This window comes from Loxodonta africana, chromosome 4 (genome assembly GCF_030014295.1).
Source record: "Loxodonta africana isolate mLoxAfr1 chromosome 4, mLoxAfr1.hap2, whole genome shotgun sequence".
NCBI lineage: Eukaryota > Metazoa > Chordata > Mammalia > Proboscidea > Elephantidae > Loxodonta > Loxodonta africana.
The window spans coordinates 69,391,253-69,411,884 of NC_087345.1; the positions used below are offsets into that span (position 1 = coordinate 69,391,253).

The following is a 20,632-nucleotide window of genomic DNA, read 5'->3' on the forward strand; positions in this document are numbered from 1 at the left end:
TGGGCATGAGATGTTGTTCCATTTGTTTAGATCATTTTGTATTTCTTTCAACATTTTATAGGGTTCAGAGTATAGGTTTTGCACTTCTTCTATTAAATTTATTCTTAATATTTTATTTTTTGATCCTATTGTAAATGGAATTGTTTTAATTTCCTTTTCTTAATGTCATTGCAAGTGTATAAGAAATACAGTCTTGTATCCTGCAAACTTGCTCAACTCACATATTAGGTCAAATCATTTTTAGTGGATTCCTTAGGATTTTCTATATGTTATCTATGAATACAGAGCTTCAACTCTTTTCCAATATGGAATGCCTTTTGTTTCTTTTTCTTTGTCTAATTGCCCTGCCTAATCTTGATTAAGTTTTGGTAGTTTTTATGTTTTGAGGTCCTGGTTCATTTCTTCTTACTTGCCAGTTTTATGAGGGTAAATTCATTTGTAGTATTTAATTATTTTTATGTGTTATCACTTTTTAAATATCCCAAAATATACATAATTTTTCTTGCCTGATTAGATATTAGGATTTTCCTATTATCTTTTCTCTCCTTTTTTTTTTTTTTTTTCACTATCCAGCACCCCCCTAAGTCCTACCCAGTCTACCTTGGATATGACCCCTTCCTTTCCCCTGAGCAGCATTCATAGGGAAGTCTTATTACCAAAATGTACATATGGAACACATACTACTCCAGTTCCCTTCTTCCCTAATCCTTCTGGGACTGTTGAGCATAAATCACACCTAGTTGCTATAGTAGCATATATCATGAGTTTTAAATTGTGTTGTGGTCATAGCAGAAGGGTTAGGAATACTTGCTATGTGATCAAGAGAGAATGCTAGAGCTCTCGGTAAAACCTTGGGGAGATATGTCATTCAGCCTAACTTGCTCTCTTGTCCAAGCAAGTGGTGGATAAAGGTGAACTAAAATGTCTAAATACCTCCTTAAAGCTAACAACTCCATGTATCCCCTAATACTTTGGAAGTTTCCATGTGCAGTCACGTATCTTTTCATTTCATTATACCTAGCCCATACTTCAGTCATATAAACTACTTGTAGTTTTCCAAATCCTCCAGACCATTCCAAAAAAAAAAGTGTTTGATTTCGTGTAAGAACAGCGGGAACCCACTGCCTGGGGGTTGCTCCCATCACCCTCTTCCCCTCAGTAAGCTCCACAGTTCTACCAGGATGGCATTGGCCTTGAAAAAAAGTAGCTTCACTTCCACAGAGGAATAACTTTTCTTGAAGCAGAAGGCAAAAACCTCACACTCAGAGACTGCCAGTACACTTAGCAAACTTGGGAGGAAATGAGCAGAGGTAGGCTATAGATCTGCAAGCCTGAGTTTGGTGTCCCAGTTGGGACAAGACTGATGGTAGCCAGAAATTTAACAGAGTTCTGGAAATGAGAGAGCCACAGAGGTACTATATAAGCTCTCCACACATCTGTTTGTCTGGGAGACAAAAAGGGACCAATGGAAAGTAAAAGCAGGGGTAAATGTGAAAACTGCCCAAATTTTGAAGGTGTTCCTTAATCCACACATTCATCCTTCAACAGAAGGTGAGGGCCTTAATGGCATGAGATGTTTGTGCACAACTTCTACACAATCATTGGCTAACCATTAAACTATGCAAACATAATGTAACTTTACCAATCCCTAGGAAGCCAAATTGAAGAAAAAATAATCCATAAAAAGACTGTATGCAAATATTCATAGCGGTATTATTCGCAATAACAAAAAAAGTGGAAACTGAAATGTTTATAAATAAATGGGTAAACAAAACTGGTACATCCATACAATGGGATGGGATACTACTCAGCAGTGAAAAGGTATGTATAGATAAAACTTAAAAACTTGCACAGTGAAAGAAGACATAAAAGAACATATACTGTATTTCACTTACATAAAATGTCCAGAGAAGGCAGATCTGTGGAGAAAGAAAGTAGATTCCTGGTTCCCTAGGGCTGGAGGTGGGAGTGGGGAATGACCGTTAACGGGCACGCAATTTCTTTTTGGGGAGATGGAAATGTTTTAAAATTAGATTGTGGTGATGGATGCACAACTCTGTAAATGTACTAAAAATCGAATTTGCACTTAAAATGAGTGAATGTAAATTATCTCAAAGAGCTGTTAATTTAAAAAATATATTTTTTAAAAAACTGAGTAGACCAGTAGTTAACAGATTCTATAGATTAAGCCCAGCAAGTTACTAAAAACAGTAAGAACAAACAGCAACAACCCTCAGGAAAAAAATCAGAATCAAAAGCTGCTACATTATTTTAAAAGTTCGGTTTTCAACAAAAAATTAGGAGAATGTGAAGAAACTGAAAATTGTGATCCATATTCAGAGGTGGGGAAAAAGCAGTCAATAGCAACTGTATCTGAATGGGCCAAGGTACTACATTCACCAGATAGATAACTTCAAAACAGCTGTTATAAATACTATTACAAATAAAAATATGACAATGACTCAACAAATAGGAAATCTCAATAAATACTGGAATTTCTAGAGCTGAAGAGTACAATAACCAGGATATATTTTTAGATAGGCTCTAAAGCAGATGTGAAATGTCAAAAGAAACAATCAACAAACCTAAAGATAGATCAATAGAAGTTACCCTAGCTGAAGAATAGAGGGGGAGGGGAAAACTGAAGAAAAAAAGAGTACAGCCTAGAGACCTGGGAGCCCCAGAGAGACTTCGGCTTACTTTTGAGAATCAAGCAGAGATGGAACCAGTGGAGGTGGTGCTGAAGATAAGGGGAAGAGGTAAATAAGCTAACAAAATTCTAGAAGAGGCTAGGAGCTGGTGTCTGCGGGAGGAGGTTGGCCTTGAGCTGAAAGGCAACAACTCTGTCTCTGAGGTGAGGATAGGAATGGGTATGCGTAAGGTTTTAGGTGGAAGAACCGGAGTACTGGCCTTAATTGTTTGGATGAAATGAGGGTAATGGTAGTCTGCTGAGTATGGAGGAGAGGGCTAAATGTAATGCTTAAAGAAAAGGAAGATGTTGGGAATGGGAGAGGGAGCATCCCAAAATACAGTAAAAGAAGTAATTGTATAAATAAACATAATTTATAAAAACAGCCAGGAGGTCAACATGGGAGGCTAGGTGACACAGAAAGGGTGGGAAGTACAGACTGCAGGTCTCTATGAGGTCAAAGATAAAGTTTAGGGCATAAGGATATGACAGAACTTGATGGATAGGAGGCGGTGGTTAGAGTAGGTTATTGGAGTTTTAGCTCTGGCTGAAAATATCCAAACTGTAGCCTTCAGAGTGGTTGCCTGAAATAGGGCAGATGAAGTTTAATGAAAGCAAGAATCATGGGGTTGGAATATTGAAGGCATCTATGTTAAGTACATCAGAAAACATTTAAACAGCTGGCACTAAAATTCCTCTTATGGCCATTGCTGTTTTTGTTTGGAAAAATATATGTAAAAATTGCTAAGTAAGAAAAAAAGTGTTTGAGGTAGATGATTCATTCCCCACAGCCTGGGTGCCACAGCTTAAAAAAGGAACAAAATTTGATTGTTACTTTGGAAGGGGCAGTAGGGAGGTTGGCTGGAGAGAATTTGTGAGAATAGGAACATCTCATTTTGAGTCATTTGTGGTGGTGTGCAATGTGACATAACCCCTCCACTCTACCCACCCCTGACCCCTGATAAAAAAGAATCACTCTCCAGCTCAACTGCAAGCTTAGTATCCTCACCAACACATTGTAACTAAGTATTCAGCTCTTTGGTATGACCGCATGACTTTCTTGGCCACCAAAATGTGATCTGAAGTGGTGTGTGTCACTGTCAGGCGAAAGCACTAAAAGCTAGATGTGATTCACTACTTTCTCTCTGCCACAGCAGTTGACAACATTCCAAATGGTGGCTTGGTCATCCTGGGCTCCAGAGACAGGAAGCAGACTCCCTATGCTACTTAACAGTGGACGTGTAGAATAAGAAAAAAAAATTGTAGCTGGAATTCTACAAACCACCTATTCTGGGAACTGGGTGTAAAAATTGCAGTATAATTGGATATATATATATATATTTCCAACATCCAGTCAGTTGCTAAGTCTGGTCATTTTTATCTCAAACACCCTTTCACTCCAAAACTACACTGGCTTAGTTTACCACTCTGTCACCTGTATTATCCCAATAATGTCTTAATTCATCAGCAGTGTCTTGCCTTCCTTCCTTCCAATCCATTCTCTAAACTGTGGCTAGAGTCGTCTTTCCAAAGTACAAACCTGATCACATCACTCCGTTTTTAAGCCTTTCTAACCCTACAGGGTGGAGCCCTGGTAGCACAGTGGCTAAGTGCTTGGCTGCTAACTGAAAGATAGGCAGTTTAAATCCACCAGCCACTCCTTGGAAACCCTATGGGGCAGTTCTACCCTGTCCTATTGGGTCACTGAGTCATTACTGACTACACAACAATGGTGAGGTAACCCTATCGGGTAGTTCTGCTCTGTCCTATAGTGTCACTAGGAGTCGGAAACATCTTGATAGCACATATGGCTTACCATCATCCCTGAAATTAAATCCAAACTGTTTACAAGGCCCCCTATAAGCTGCCCTTTCTATTCTCACTAAACTACAGCCATAGTGCTCATGGATTTCACATTAAACATGTCTCCAATCGTGAACACAGGTTTTTGATGTGCAGAAACCCATGTTAAATTGTTCACTATTAGTAGGCACAAGCAAGCCCGTGCTTACCTTACTGGGTCATCCACACATCAGGGATTCTAAGTTTGATGCTTCGATTCTGTAGGAAATTGCTGTGGGGTTGGGAGAGACAGATGCCTGCAATACCTAGAAGCACAATCTTGGATGTGGTGGAAAAATGTCCAAGTGTTTACTATAGATATCTGGTAAGCAAGTTAAGCACCAAGCTTACCTTGCCTATTGGATAATTCATCCCTGCTTTGATAGTCCACTATGGGAATGTAGGCATGGTAAAAAATAAATAAATAAATTCTTTTGGTTCCAATTCTGCCAGATTTTTGTACATCTTGATCTGTAGAGACCTGTGAGCAGCGGCTGTTGACAGTACTCAGATAAGCAATGGTGTTCACATCTGGGCAGCCACTCATGTCTTCAAACTTTTGCTTGATTGTATGTTAGAGGAAAATCGACACTGGAACACATTTCTAAAGCTTTTAAACAGATTCTAAGGCTACAGATGATTTTCAGCCACAAAGAAAATTTCTGAGAATACGTCATGATATTCCCAAACTAAACATTTTTAAACATTCAGGGTTTACTTCAATTCCTGACCAGTAAGCCTCACTAATAGTTCAATAGCTATATAAAAGGCACTAACTTACCCTGGCTTATGACAATTCTGCCAAACGGGAAAGAAATGGCTCAGAAGCTTGAAAAACCACTGAATGGTCTTGTGTCAAAGACTAGGCAATCTGTGTTGTTCTCCTGACATTTGCATACCACCATCAGTGTCTTTAAAATTCCCTAGGTGGATATCAAGACTCGGAAAACACGTCTCCAATCATGAACTAATCCTACTAAAATGGCAAAAACCTGCTGCAGTTGTTTTCAAATATATATTGTTTGGGAATTATATACAAAATATCATTACTTGGCACATCTTTAAATATCTCAGCTAAACAGAATATTGCCTATATTGGGAAACAAGCAGTTCAAAAAAGTGGATCACTGGACAAACTGTTCTTATGAAGAGAATGTAAATTAGTAGTTTTGAAAACCCATTTACTCGGTCTTCTCTAACCTTTGTATATAGAATATCAATTCCAAAACACTCAATCTGCTTCAAACATTTCTGTGAAGCAGAAAACATTTTATAGTGGTGAAAAACACTGCTATGGGATTTAAATTCATTGAAATCAGTGGAAATCTATTTTCACTAAATCATGAAGTTCTAATCTGTTTAAGAAAATGGGTTGATTAAAAGCAGTACTGAAATTTCATTAGGAAGATGAAAACTTGACACTTAAGAATGGCTGAAAATTTCTTGACTTTGTAAATAAGTTTTCTGTTTATCTTTTTTCTCCAAAGAAATACATGTATAGAATCTCAGTTGGTTAAAATTGCTAGAAATAAGAGGAAAAAACTTTCTCTGAAACAGTGGCTCTCAACTGGGACAATTTTGCCCTTCCTCTTGCCCCAATGTCTGGAGACATTTTTGGTTGTCACAGCTGGGGGGGGTGTGTGTGTGTGTGGTACTACTGATATCTAGTGGGTAGAGGCCAAGGATGCTGCTAATGTCGTACAATGCACAGGACAACCCCTCATAACAAAGAACTATCCAGTCTAAAATGTCAATAGTAGAGATTGAGAAACCCTGATGTAAAATGATGAACGTGCATTTTTTCCTATTGAGAGTATAAATTCCAGAGGAAATCATGGATTTTATTTCTAAAATATGGAACCAGGAGTTTATTTCCATGCCTTTTAGAAAAGTCCAGCTTAGTTCAGGAATGGTAATGATTCCAAACAAATACACACTTGCAGGTCTTTTTAAAATATTAGACTAAGATTATAGCAAACTAGCCACACACCATTTAGCTGCACTTGGCTAAGTAAACTGTTGGGTTTATCAAGTTTAAAGAGAAGTATTTATAAAACAGAATAGTTCAGAGTAACAGAGTTATAGGAGCCCTGGTGGTACAGTGGTTAAAGCGCTCGGCTGAGAACCAAAAGGTCAGTGGTTCAAAGTATAGACTGTTAAAATGTGGGCCTGTCATGGTGTACAATTAACCAGTTCTGGAGGAGAATTCTTTAGATTTTTTGGCAGCACATTCTATGGTAACATCACTCAATGTGTATCAATCAATCTTTGTTACTGATAACTGCTAAATAATTGCAAAACTCCCTAATCTGGCAAGAATTTCAGTTCAAAGAATATAAAGCTTTTCCTCTTCTAAGACCTCAGCAAAACAATTTGCCAAAATCATCGCTGACAATCATTTGGGATCAGAATTAAAAGGTATAAGGAGGTCAAGTTACCAAGACTCCAAGAACAGGAATCCACCTACTGAAAAACATTTTGAAACCTGACACACACTGCTATTTCGGGGTCAAACAAAGTGAAGTTATAGACATTTCCACCTCGGTAGTTTTAATCAAAGTTGGCTTTTATGATACCCTATGAAAACCAAACCCCATTTTAAAGTTAACTTTCTGGATGGCAAAGAGCCAAAATGTGTTGCTGAAAAATCTTAATCTAAACTACAGTGCAGGTGTTCAAAAATCTTGCTTTTCTAGTATTAATCAAAAAATAAGCAACTTACTGTTTTGCAGAGGGAAAATATGTGATTTCATTTTGCATCTTTCTTAAGAAAAGCTACTTTATCAGGTGAGCTTTTGGCAGTCTGCCACCAAATACTTCTACGGTGTCCCATTTTTTTCACAAAAATATTGAAGGAATTTTAATTAACTAGAAAAATCAGTTAAGACCAGAATATTCTTTGTCCAAACAGTAAACGAACTATTACTGTATTGCCAAGATTCCATTTAAGAAGATTTTAAAAAGAGGTATGAATCTGGTGAGGCAGTGTTTTGAAAATTTAGGATTCAATTTAAGATACAGATAGAACCCGAATTTTACTTGAACTTTTGAAGCTCTTTAATAAATATCAAAATATTTACTAAGCGTAGTATCTAGAGACTGGCAATTTTATCAATTTAGATTTGTACTAAAATTTAATGTGAACAGAAAGCGTCACTTGAACTTTTTCATTGCTAAGTATTATTATATACCTTGTCATGTGGCCAAACACAGCTTACAATGCTTACTCATCAACTTCAGTTAACTTAATTTTTCAATGCCTGAGGATTCTGCCCATTTCGTCATCATTTCAAACTTTAATCATGACTATATAATCACTTTCAAATGTCTGAGACTGGGTTAGATATGAAGATATCAGAACATGCTCCAGAATTAAGTAGAGATGCCCTTATGCTGTTTCTTCACCACTTGCCTGGCAAAAGAGTAGGGAAAAAAATGACTGATTTGTTTAATTATGGTTACACAAAAACTATGTAAATGCTCAAACATTTGAAGAAAGTTGTCATATCCCAATCTTTTAAGACCTTCCGTATTCCTGATGGTTGATGGTTCCACTTCCAAATATCATTAATGAAATACATAAACATCATTTAAAAAATTATCATTCAGTACTATAATACTCAAGTACAAATAAACTTTTAGGTTAGTTCCTGCCACACCAACTTCCTTTCTGCCTTAGTTTCATAAACTAACCTAACCTCAAAACTCAACCCCATATTGAACTTTCTTTTAAAAGAAATCAAGGTAGATCTAACTATCTTAAAGTCATTACGAAAATCAGCAAACAGCTAGTTTTTTTACTGTTAAATTTAGCTCATCTGAGGAACCTACATGTGGAGAATCACTAAGTGGAGCTTCTTAATCATACCTATAAAATACCAGTAAGCAGAATGACTGGCTACTTCCACCCCAGGGCAATATCACCACTAGAAGTAATGAGTTAATCAGAAAGACTCAGCATTTAAAATCTGAGCATTCCTTTCTGTTACTAATTTGGCTATTTATGTGTATACATGGGTACATACATGCTAAAACCATATTCACTTCTAGAAAACATCGTTTTTATATTAAAAGATAAAATTTCGGCTATATTGGAAAAATAAGCTGGCTTGTAAGACTCAGAAAAAAAAAATGCGTCTTGTTAAAAAATAAATAAAACTAAAGAGAAATCCAGTACATGAAAAGTATTTGGATTTAACTTTGGGCAATTAACTAAGACATTCACACAACATATGCATGTCAATCTCCTATTCGGTCCTAGAGCCTGCGGTATTGTAATTTATTGTGAAACCATGTAACCAAATACTTAAATATATCCACAATATCTATACCACATTATATGCATAGTACATAATATATACTAACATTTCAAAATAAATTTTGATTACAACTCTATGCAAATTATGGTATAAGATTATCACCTGCCACACTCTGAAACGGCACCAACTTCATGGAAGGTTCCATGTCAACGTACTAGCCGAAATCCTTACTGGTAGCAATGCCTTACGCATCATCATCTGAACATTCCAAATCAAGTTGTTAATCTAATAACCACATTGCGTTATCAATTAAAATTACTGCACATCCAAATGTTAAAGCAGATAATACAGCAGGAAAATTATTTCTAATTCACAGTTTCAAAAAATAAAGGTGCAGTTTTCAAATATCTGATTGCGTAAAATTGGTCATTTAACCACTGCCTCCTTCAGTACATGTAAACTGTTTGCACAGCATTAGATGTCTTTTATTTTCAGAAGTTAGTTCTTACTGTTACAGGAGCACCACAAATTTGAAGAGGCTACAGTGTGAAATGAGCTCACCAAAAGCTATATTAAAATAAAACTTTAACTACAATATAAGGTACTGCAAAGCCTTGAATCCCCCCAGCACAGATCCCTTAATCAAGAAAAGTAGTCAACACTTACCAAATACGGTATGTAAATTAGCTCTACAAGAGACAAGAAAAATCTAACTCAACTAAAAGAAAATACCATTATCAGTTAACAAACCTGTGACAGCTGGGCTTCAGAATTTTCCTAAAATTAAAATTCAAAAGCACACGCAGTGTTTATATCCTTAGATAAGGAATAAAGAGATCCAAAGAGAATGAAAGAAGAATCTAGTTTTAAGAACTTCTAGGTGGAAATACACACACACAAATGGGTAACTGAGAAAAACTGAGTACTTAAATATCCAAATTTTAAATGTGTAAGAAAATTTGTAATAGAAAAAAGTGGCAAATTGTTATTGTGACTTGATTTGCTGAAAACATCTGCAAATTCACACTGGCATTAAGAAAACCAAAGTTTCAAAAATTTACTCCTCTTTCTCTCTCCAGATATGTTTTCTGTGCAAAAATAAATATCTGAAAATTGCACTAATACAGTAATACTTATTTTAACTTTTGTATTATGAATAATCTGCACATGCTGCTTTACAGACAATATATATTTATAAACTTGCTCATGCAAAATTAGTGTGCGCAACAGGGATATTAATTATTAATCCTGTACTTTAAAATTGATACCTTATTATCTTCTTTAAACTGCCAAACTCTCTGAAATGTAACAAATCTTACATGGATATTCTTGCCTGCCAGCTAATAATCAATTTATGTTGCCGAAACAAAAGTTATACAAGAAAAAGAAACATGGTTTTTTGTCTTGTGGAATTTTTGTTTGATTTTTAAATAAGAGAAAATTTATAAAAGAAAGAAATTCATGGTCACAAAATTTTAACATTTTAATCCTAAACATTACAGGGTAAATTGATACTGGACCCTATCTCCACATTCCATAAACCTTAACTTTTAGTTTCCATTTTAAATGTCCTAACCACTAAAACATTAGTGGTTTTACAACCTCTGGATTATGGAAATACATATTTCTCAAATAAATGCTACAAAAGCAACAATGGAAGAAAGTCGAACTGTCTCCATGAGGGAAAAAAAAGTAAAACATTTTGAAGCCTTTAGACACTCCTCTTTCCATGTCTTATGATTAACCTGTCAATTCAGTGCATCACATGGTCAATGTAACGGTCCCCATGTTCAACAAACATTTAACTGGTGTCCATCGATTCCAAATTAGTGGATGATGAATCTTTTTGGATACTTTCAAAGATGGCCGCCAGCTCAGGGTTAGAACTGATCTGTGACTGGAATTCACTCATCAGTGGACTCTTCTCTGCTTCTGGAATGGTTAGCAGTGCTGCTACTGCTCTCATGGCAGATCGCTTTAGTTCATCTTGCTTTTCAAACTCCTGCTTTACTGAGTTTGCCTTTACCTGTAAAATTGAGTAAATTTAGATTACATGCTATAAAAGACAACTCTTGTAAGAACAAAACGGAATCACATAAAAATTTCTGAATCATACACAAAGCAAAGCAACTCTATTGTAGGTCCAAAAGGCATATTATATCCTAAGGATAAAAAATTAAAAAAAAAATAAGGATAGTTGTTTTAAAAAACTTTTTTTTTTTAAAAAAAAAAAAAATAGCTTTCTTTTTCTTTTAAAGGAATATTTTACACAAAGCTCTCCTATAAAAACCCACTGCTGTCGAGTCGATTCCAACTCACAGCAACCCTATAGGGCAGAGCAGAACTGCCCCATAGAGTTTCCAAGGAGCGCCTGGTGGACTTGAACTGCCGACCTTTTGGTTAGCAGCCGTAGCAGTTAACCACTACACCGCCAGGGTTTCCAATAAAAACCAAAAATCTAGAGCTCATCATGGTTGAAACACAGAGTAGGACCACAGAGCCTTATCTGTTTAACAAGCCCTACTTTGGCTCTCACCAAGAAATGACTCCTTTAGCCAACCTGTTTATTCAGTATTCCTCAAACACATCATTCACATTTGTGTACCTTTATATATGTGTAATTATTCTTATACGAAAAGCCCTTTGTACTTTTTGCAGTCTAAAAAAAAAAAAAATTTCTAATTTTTTCCAAAGTCTATTTCAAATGTCATCATCCACATATAAAGCCTTCTATGATTCTGCCACCCCTAACCAGAATTAAACACTTCTTCTTTTGTGACTCTATCACACTTTATTTCCCATCAGTGCTTCAAGATATATGCCATATTGTTACAGTATTTAACAGTGCTGTTTTATAAAACATCCACAGTGAACAGGTTAACTTTTAAAACCAACTCCTACAAAAGGTGTTAGTATGATTAAGCCTGGAAAACTACAGTACGGATTCACTGGGAATCCTGAATACACCAAAGTTGATGCTGATCTAGCAATAATTACCTTAGTTGTACACGTGGCACGTAATGGCTCAACAAGTCGGTCCAATCTCTGCAATACTGCACTTGGACAAAGGGTAGAGAGTCTTACCAACATTAAAAATGTTAGCATCTATTAAGAATAAAAAAGGACAAAATTTAGACTTTGCATTATTTTCTGAAGACAAAATCCAAATTCTGACAAACCTTTTAGAAGGAAAATGATTAGCATGCATGCTAAAGCTTCACTTTAATGTAATCACCATTCTGAATCACACAGATGATTCAAGGAACTTGAGGCATAAGTGCTAGAGAGACCTCATCTATAATGTGGTCCTTGAGTAAAGAGCTGGAAAAGTGGTTCTCAATCTTGGCTATACATTAGAATCACCCAGGGGAGCTTCAGACACTTACCTATTCCTTAGCCTCATCCTGAGAGATTTTTATTTAACCCATCAGGACAAGGCCACAGTTTATTTTTTAAAACCCCCCTTGTGTAAATTCTCATGTGTATCAGGGTTGAAAATCTGAATTAGAAGAAAAGCTTTATAATAAGTTTTTTATTGACTTAGGTTTTCCTAAAAGAAATGACTGGTTATTCAGATTAATCCATATAAAACCCAATAACCTGTAATCATTTTTCTCTTGGACTATAAATTCATAGAATTATCCTGTTAACTTCTTTTTGCGCTCTCCTCATTAAATTCTAGGAAGGTCACGTCACCACTACATACGGAAACATAGGAATTGGAGTTTTGCTAGTATGGCTGAATTACCGCTCAACTACAACTTGTGCCCTGTTCAGCCAAAAGCCCTAAATGGAAGAGTAGATGAGAGAGATACAATGTATCTGTTTTTTATTTTTCATATCACCCTCATACTGTTCACATTTAAAAGGGGCATAAACAAAAAGAAAAATAAAGCAGTTATGAGCAAAGTTCACGTTCTAAATCTAGGAAGTGGTATGACTTGCTCCAGGCACTTCTACAGAGCCTGTTGTGCATATCTGAAGATAGTTCTTCATGTTGGCCTTTAACAAAACTCTTGATATTAAACCCAGTATATTGCATTGGAAAAGAAAAACCACTTATTTAAGTAAATAACACACATGTAGTTATCATTCATCAGACTAGCTCCAAAAACCGTCCAAGAGAATTACCAAGACATGCTGGGGAACTAAGACAAACCTCCATGCGTAGTTACTATAATCCAATATTAAAAAACAAACAAACAAAACAAAAACTGTTGCCCTTGAGTCGATTCCAACTCATAGCGACCCTACAAGATGGAGGAGAACTGCTCCACAGGGTTTCCAAGGAGTGGCTCGTGGATGAGAATTGCCCACCCTTTGGTTAGCAGCTGAGCTCTTAACCATTGTGCCATCAGGTCTCCATGATCCACTATTGAGACAGACCAAAAAGGTCACAAATTTATACTTTGAACAGCAAAAAACATCTGGGCTCTTCCTTTAAGGGGAAGGAGCAAGAGGACTACTCACTAATCAAGCCAGCACAGAGAATTTCTTAGAATTTTCCATCCACTTAGACTTGATTTCCTCTGATGAAAAGCATTTTAGATTTTTCCTGTAGGTCATCTGATGTTACCTTGCTACACTATTACCTTTATAGGCTGCCTGACTGGCGTTCCAGCAATCTACTCTAAAAGGTCACAGCCACTGAAGGTGCTATGGAGCACAGTTCCACTCTAACACATATGGGGTTGCCATGAGTAGGAACAGACTCAACAGCAACTGGTTATTACCTTTAAACATTATAGTTTACAACATACTTAACTAAAATCATGATAACCTGCTGCCGTTAAGTTTATTCCTACTCACAGCGACCCTACAGACAGTGCAGAACTGCTCCGTAGGGTTTCCAAGGAGTGGCTGGTGGATTCAACTGCTGACCTTTTGGTTAGGAGCCAAACTCTTAACCACTGCTTTTTCTCACTTACATGTAAGTAAACTTTAAGAGGTCGAAGTCACTATAGAAAGGCAAAGTATTCTTTTAAAACATTCTATAAATAGACACAAAATTCTTACCTTAATATCATAATGGTCCTTCAAACCATCTTCAACATGATTTAGAAATTCAAAGATATCTAGTCTATCAAGACAACTGTCTAGAAGTGTATACATACACTCAAAAGCTGCCTTTCTAATATCTAGGCCGTCATCAACTGTATGCTTAAATGGACCCATTTCTACCTGTTAAAACAAGAAAGAACGTGTGTATATACTTAAAAGACAAAATGCAAACCAAGACCACAATGAGGTAACACTTCATACCCACTAAGATAGCTAATCTTGAAAAGAAAAAAGTAAGTGTTGGCGAAAATGTGGAGGAACTGAATTTCGAGCATTGCTGGTGGGAATGTAAAACGGTCTGGTTACTATAGAAAACAATTAAATATAAAATTACCATAAAAAAACCCACTACCGTATAACCCAGAAATTCCACTCCTAGGTATATACCAAAAACTTGAAACGAGGGACACAGATACTTGTACACCAATGTTCACTGCAGCATTATTCACAACAGCCAAAGGGTAGAAACAATTCAAGTATCCATCAAAGATAAATGAACAAATAAAATGCGGTATATACATACAATGGATTATTTAGCCGTCAGAAATGAAGTTCTCATTCATGTTACAACATGGACAAACCTTGAAAAAAACATTATGCTAAGTAAAATAAGCCAGAACCTTGAAAAAAACATTATGCTAAGTAAAATAAGTCAGACACAAAAAGACAAATATATGATTTCATTTATATGAAATATCCAGAATAGGCAAATTCATAGAGGAAAAAAAAAAAACAAAAAAACCCTGCTGTCGAGTGGATTCCGACTAATAGTGACCCTAGAGGACAGAGTAGAGCTGCCCCACAGAGTTTCCAAGGAGTGCCTGGAGGATTCGAACTGCCAACCTCTTGGTTAACAGCCATAGCATTTAACCACTAGGCCACCAGGGTTTCCAAATTCATAGAGAAAGTAGAATAAAGGTTTCCAGGGGTTAAGAGAAAAGAGAATGGGGAATGACTGCTTAATGGGTACAGAGTTTCTCTTTGAGGTGATGAAAAAGATTTGGAAATACAGAGTGGTGATGGTTACACAATTATGAATGTAATTAACATGGCATTTTTATGTAATATTTATTTAACAATAAAAATTTTAAAAAGTAAAAGATATGCTTAGATAAACAGTGTAATCTAACTAACTTACCTCTCTTATAAGCTCCTTTCTAACTTTTGTTTCATTGTACAGATGGGGAAGAACAGTATCTAAAAGATCCCTTATTAACGATGGCTTGTTATGCGCTGCTGAATTGAATGTGACCAAGGCTACTCTTCTCACATTCAAATCTGGGTCTTCCAATGTTTTTAGGAAATCACCTAAAATTAGAAACAACACAATTACTGTAGTCTTAAAATACAATATGCATTTTTTTTTCCTTAATTGATAGTTTATTATTGTTGGTATTTTATTTCTTGAACGAAAGTCATGGAAGAACCCAATGAAATACTAAGTGAACCCATGATATTTCTTTCTTTTGGCAGTAGGGAAACTATCACTTCTGAGGCTGGGTAGATTTTCATTGATAACCTACTCTCACCATTCATAATGCAAAGGGCATGGAGCAAAAGCCCCTAAAGTTCCCCAGTATTACTTAGACACTTTATAGAGATAAGTTACATAGAGAAGTGACAGCGTCAGTAGATACAAAAGACTAACAACTTGAATGATTTTCCATAGAATTCAAAATTAGTTGTCTAAAAACAACAAAAAAGAATTTTTAAAACTAAGTTCAAAATAAGATGAACAAGGTGATGACAGACAGGATACTATTAAGCAGATCATTTATCAGATAATGAAGCAAATATGCCTCTCCAAAAGTTCTATTTTACTTCCACCTTTAACAACAAATACATGAATTCATAACTAGAATATAAAAGGAGAAAGAGAAAACCTAACATAAAACAAAAAGTCAAAGAGCACATCTAGCTATTTTACAAACAGATTTAAGCCTACGTGCTCTCCCAAGGATGGGGAAGATACTACAGTGCTGAGATCCTTGGAGTCACACAGATGGTCATTCCAACTGTTCTTAACTGTATGATTTGGGGCAAGTTGCTTTAAGCAAAAGCCTGTTTCCAGTCTCTAAATGAGGATTATAAACCTTTAGGGCTGCTGGATAGAATAAATAGCATATACTGCTGAACACAGTTTCTGGTACACAGAAGTATGCACATGTACCTATTTTTTATTGTTACGTGATCTCAACACTACCATCAGCAACATTTTAGAATACCTGGGTAGAAAAAGGAGAGGTGCCAGAAAACTTGAGTGTAACACAACAGCAATTTTTAAAAATGAGTGGAAAATAAGGTACTGCACACTGTAGATTCGTAAACTCAGTGCTGACACCCACAGAAGTTCAGATCAGATTTAAAAAAAAAAAAACAAAAAACAACGTTTAGGAGATACTCTTTACCCCTTTGCACAGAATCACTAGGCTGGTAGATTAGAAGAAGAATTAGAATAGTGTATATATCTGTTTTCAGTAAAGCATCTCAAATATTGCTCTTATTATGGACAAAATGGTGACACAGACTAGGATCAGTGGTCCTCAATTCATTAGTCCCAGAATGTCAATTTTTAAAAACCTGCCTAAATAGTGCTGATGTTTAGTCAAAAACTGTGAAATAGATTAGAATAACCACATGCCTGGTAGCACAAGTGGTTAAGAGCTCAGCTGTTAACCAAAAGGTTGGCAGGTCGAATCTACCAGCCGCTGCTTAGAAACCCTATGGGGCAGTTCCACTCTGTCCTATATCGAGTTCTACTTGACACCAGTGGGTGGTAATACATGTAAAGATTTGCATTTATATTTTTTAAAAAGAGAATATAAAGTATAGGATGTTGGAAAGCTTTTTAACAATAGTTTACACAACGAGTAAAAAATGTAATTTATACTACCAAGACTAAAGGGACCTCAATGTTGGTAAGATCACATATCCGTCTTCACAAAATGGAGACAGGCCTACTCTAGAAATAGGCCTGTTCTTGGTACATTTCACACATAGAATGAAGAACTGAGAAACCAGGGCTTATAAGGATTCAGAATGAAGGTGATGAGGGGAAAGGGCTTTGGAAACAATGTCAAATGAGGAACAGATAAGAAAACCAGGAACACTTAGGTCAAAAAAGGATGATTGAGGATGAAGATAGAACATGACTCTTATCTCCAAATTGTTGAAAAGCTGTGATGTTAAAAAGAAAGCAATTTAATTCTGAATTACAAGAATGGAACGGAAGTGAGAGGGAAGATATGCAGAGAAGTTATGTTCCCATAAAGAAAAACAATCACCTAAAAATTAGAACTGTCACACAATGGATAGGTCACTTAAAGTAGGCAGACAACCTATCATAAGAAAAGGTATAGCAGAGAGTCAAATGGGGTGAAGGGCTGGACTAAATGGCCTATAAGGACCCTTCCATCACTTGACGATTCTAGAATGTAGGTCCCAAAAATAAGATATAGAGTTCATTAAAGACATCTGAATGTATTCGGTAATTAGTTATTTGCAAGATCATCTGGTAACAATTTCAAAGTAAGGGATGACAGGACATAGGCAAAGGTAGTTTATTAAATTTATAACTATCAATTGTCTTTTTAATGAAACAATTATTGGACTCATAAGCATTTTAATTAACAACTTGATAGTTTCTGTTACTAAAATTAAGAGTTTCTTGACAATAACTCTATCAAAAAAAAAAAAGCTGATCACTATGTTTATCTTTTTTTCCACTTACCTATGCAGTTCTTTAATAGTGGATCAATAGGTTGTGGATGGTCAGAAATAGTGAACTTAACAGCTGTAACCACTGAGCTTCGGGCATACGATGAACCTAATTAAAAATAAATTGGAAGTCTATTGGTATGTAATCCACAAAAACCGAGAGAGTTTTATCATTTTCAAACGACTTCAAATAACAACAGTGCCTTCAATTCCTTAAAATTCTCTTTGGCCAAGAAGAGTATTTCTTATTGCTCTCAGGACACTAAAGGAGAAAAGTTTGCCAGCCTTATGAAATATAATCCCATTAGATCGCAAAAGAAATAATCTCCGGGAAGAAGGGAGGCTGGGGGAGCTGCGGTGAGGTATCTAACCCTAACAAGAGGGCAATAATAAGATCTTCAAATATTTCACTCAGAAAGCAATTTCTAAGAATGAATGGCCATTATTACCTTCTGTCTAAAGGAGACCAACTAAAGATCTGAAAACTCTTCTAGGAGCCTTCATGTGAACAAAGTACTTTCACCAATTTTAGTATTATAGTTGGTACTAGGAGGTTCTTAACTCAAGAGAGATTTATCTTTTCCATGTTTTAAGACGTTAACAGTAACATTAAAATATAATGACCTTAGGAACTAGAACAGACTTACTTAATCATTATCTAGGTTATTCTCTATCCTTTTTAACAACAAAATGTCATTTGAATATGGCTCCATATCATAACATAAAGTAGTACTTGTTCATCATATACTTAGCTTCTACATGTAATAAAATACAGACATGTTTTAATTTCATTAGGCATCTCTCAAGGCAATCAACTGTCAGTAAAACAAAATTTTTTATATCAGAAAAGCTAGGTACCCACCCGATATCAAGTAACCTTTAAGCCGTGGAAGGAGAGTTTCTGGGTCAATTAGAGTGAGTTTGCCGAGGCATTCAGCAACAACATTTCTGGTTCCTTCTTCTGCACACTCACAGTGCTTTAGTAATAAAGCCCAGATGTTTTCAACATACGGTTTAAGGCCTACCACTGATGCAGAGCTAATGATCTCCTTCAAGGAATGAAGCAAAAGATACTGCCTCTTGGGCTGACTGGTTATTTCTTGTAAGACAAATGGCAGATATTCAGGAAGGTTGCCCACACTAATGCTGCCTAATGCATAGGATGCAGCTGATTTGACTTCTTCACTAGGAGATGAGAAGGCTTCTAATATTACAGATTTCAGTTCCAGCTGCCCACTTAAGTCAATATGATGCCCAACTTCTCCAAGAGAAAGCAGAGCTAAGAGACGAATGGAATCTGTAGACCTTGAGTTCTTGACATCTTGAATGAACTGACCTACTACAGCTGGTCCCTCTTTAGGACATGCTCGAGTAAGGGCAGCTACACATTTGGCAATGGAATAGTAAGACTGCTTGTGAGTAAGAGCTGTATTCTGAGAGTAAACTGGACCTGTCAGCATGCGCAGCAAATCCATGTATCCTAGATTATTTGTTCCAGTGACAACCAGAGCTTGGAAAAAGTCTAGCATGGCACTAAGAGCTCCTCCCTGCAACAAAGGTGATCTTACAAGTCCAATTAATTCATTGAGAATGGATCCACTTATCTTTGACAGGGAGGAGGGATACACTTTTGCCAGTGTAGTAAGAAAACTGATAGCCATCTGAGAAACATGCATATCACTTTCACTGATAAGAGGTGGGAGCTCATCTAGAACTGCATCAATCATGGCTGCCGTCAAGCTGTCACTATAGTTTTTAATTAGAATATCTAGGGCAGAAAGGGTACCCAGTTTCAGAGCTCTCTGGTTTTTCCTGAGAAAGGAAGCAAGGATAGGAACCCCTTCTCCCAGGACAGGCCTCAAATCTATCTTCAAAGGTGACCCAGCAATCAGTGTCAGCGCCTTCACTGTAGTTAACCGGGTAATTTCATTCTTTAGTCTCTCCAAGAAAATCTGAAGTGTATTAGGCAAGTCAGAACCCAAATTGTCTCCAAGGTTGCAAATAATTTGTCCCATACAAGAAATAGCCCTTTCCTTGACCTCTTGATCAATGTCAGCTGCTTTTAACCTCTTAATGGTACAAGTAAATAAATCTTTGATATAAGGAGTTGCATCAAACGAGGAAGGCTGATCTAAAGGACGAATTACTTTGACAAGCTGTTGAGTAACGAGAAGTGCTTCAGATGTAATCTTGTAAAATGGGTCTCCAACACAAGCGACCACTGGAGGGACCAAAGCCTGCACATGAGGATGGAAGACTTGAGGAGAGTGGTTACAGAGAATTACATATAGACATGACAAAGCATCAATCTTCAAATTCGATGAGCTTGATTTATCATTCAGCGAGAAAATGATTCCTAAAAAACCAACAGCAAAAAAATCCAATCATTTCGGCACACACTTTTAAGAAAAAATTAGAAACCAATCCCTAAAATACTGCTAGTTTCTCCCTGATCATATTATCCCCTAAAGTAGTAGAAATTCCACAACCTATGATAAATATTACAGCCAAAGACTTTAAACTTTTTACTTGCAAATTTCTAATTTCAAGTGCCCCAGATGGTTAGATTAAGAAGTTAGTTCTATGCAGATTAAGTTGTCACAAATTTTCCTTTTGAAGGAAACAATTATTTCAAACTTATCTAAGTCTTGATAAAGAATCTATAATAAGGTCCTCAATGAGATTTACTATTACTCTCATACCTGGTACAAGTACAGGAATGTGTTGCGTTAGGGCCCCAGGTAATACATTTACCAGTTCAGTTAACATGTTAAAACAACACTGCCGGGTCTTCACACTTTTTTCTTTCATCTGTTTGTGCAGGGCTTTAACAATGTTGGGGACCTGTAATTATCACATACTCGTTAGTTGGCTCAGCACTGGTTACTTCCCATAATACATTTAACGTGAACTTGGGGGACAGGGACAAAGGGAAGAATGTACTTTTTTTAATTAACTTCATAATTCAGTTATTGCTGCTGCTAATAACACGTTACATATGAGCACAGTTTGGTGCGTGTATCACATGCTCCCTTATAATTTATTTGCTTGATATCGATATATA

General features: G+C 36.4%; 1 protein-coding gene across 1 annotated transcript in view; it reads right to left on the reverse strand.

Moving 5' to 3' along the window:
• Positions 1 to 3,693: 3,693 nt before the first annotated feature.
• Positions 3,694 to 20,632, reverse strand: part of CAND1 (cullin associated and neddylation dissociated 1) — a 48,241-nt gene continuing 31,302 nt past the window's right edge. The window contains exons 9-15 of the mRNA XM_003405185.4: positions 20,271 to 20,412; positions 18,431 to 19,924; positions 17,582 to 17,677; positions 14,990 to 15,159; positions 13,807 to 13,971; positions 11,788 to 11,895; positions 3,694 to 10,816 (exon numbers count right to left, since the gene is read on the reverse strand). Coding sequence (XP_003405233.1) covers positions 10,592 to 10,816; positions 11,788 to 11,895; positions 13,807 to 13,971; positions 14,990 to 15,159; positions 17,582 to 17,677; positions 18,431 to 19,924; positions 20,271 to 20,412 — 2,400 coding nt within the window. The 3' untranslated portion in view covers positions 3,694 to 10,591. The remainder of the gene's footprint in view (positions 10,817 to 11,787; positions 11,896 to 13,806; positions 13,972 to 14,989; positions 15,160 to 17,581; positions 17,678 to 18,430; positions 19,925 to 20,270; positions 20,413 to 20,632) is intronic.